This window comes from Fulmarus glacialis, unplaced genomic scaffold (assembly GCF_000690835.1).
Source record: "Fulmarus glacialis isolate BGI_N327 unplaced genomic scaffold, ASM69083v1 scaffold19605, whole genome shotgun sequence".
Taxonomy (NCBI): Eukaryota; Metazoa; Chordata; class Aves; order Procellariiformes; family Procellariidae; genus Fulmarus; species Fulmarus glacialis.
The window spans coordinates 8,011-8,487 of NW_009215149.1; the positions used below are offsets into that span (position 1 = coordinate 8,011).

Consider the following 477-nt stretch of genomic DNA (forward strand, 5'->3'; position numbering starts at 1 on the left):
GCACTGGTGTCCGAGTTCGCCTACGACAGCCGCAGCAGTGTCATCCAGTTCCTGAACGAGGAGCTGCCGGGGGCCATCACTGGCGCCTTCAACGGGCAGCGAGGGCGGCGGGAGGCGGGCGCGCGCCTCCTCTTCCAACGCCTGCACCGGGACAACATCACCGACCTGGTGAAGCGTGAGTGGCTCCTGGTGCTGAGCCAGGGAGCCTGAGAGGAGCGCTCTGCTCTCCCCATTGTCCCCATCACCCTGCGTGCCCTGGGGTTCGGGTAACGCCCGCGGGGGAGGTGGGTGGGCAGCAGTCCCCACCCCAGGCATGGATCCAGCTCAGGGAGACCTGGGGAAGTATCAAGGGGTGATGCTGCCATGTGGCCAAACCTCTGCCGTCCCTTCCCAGTGACGGTGGCTGAGCTGAGGGGTTATTTCCCCTGCGGTCTGTACGGCTACAAAGGCTACCGGCTCCATTACGCGAGGACCATC

General features: G+C 65.6%; 1 protein-coding gene across 1 annotated transcript in view; it reads left to right on the top strand.

The window, feature by feature from the left end:
- MUC4 (mucin 4, cell surface associated) overlaps positions 1–210 on the top strand; it is an 8,155-nt gene extending 7,945 nt beyond the window's left edge. The window contains exon 17 of the mRNA XM_009578848.1: positions 30–210. Within this exon, the coding sequence (XP_009577143.1) occupies positions 30–210 (181 nt within the window). The remainder of the gene's footprint in view (positions 1–29) is intronic.
- Positions 211–477: the final 267 nt, after the last annotated feature.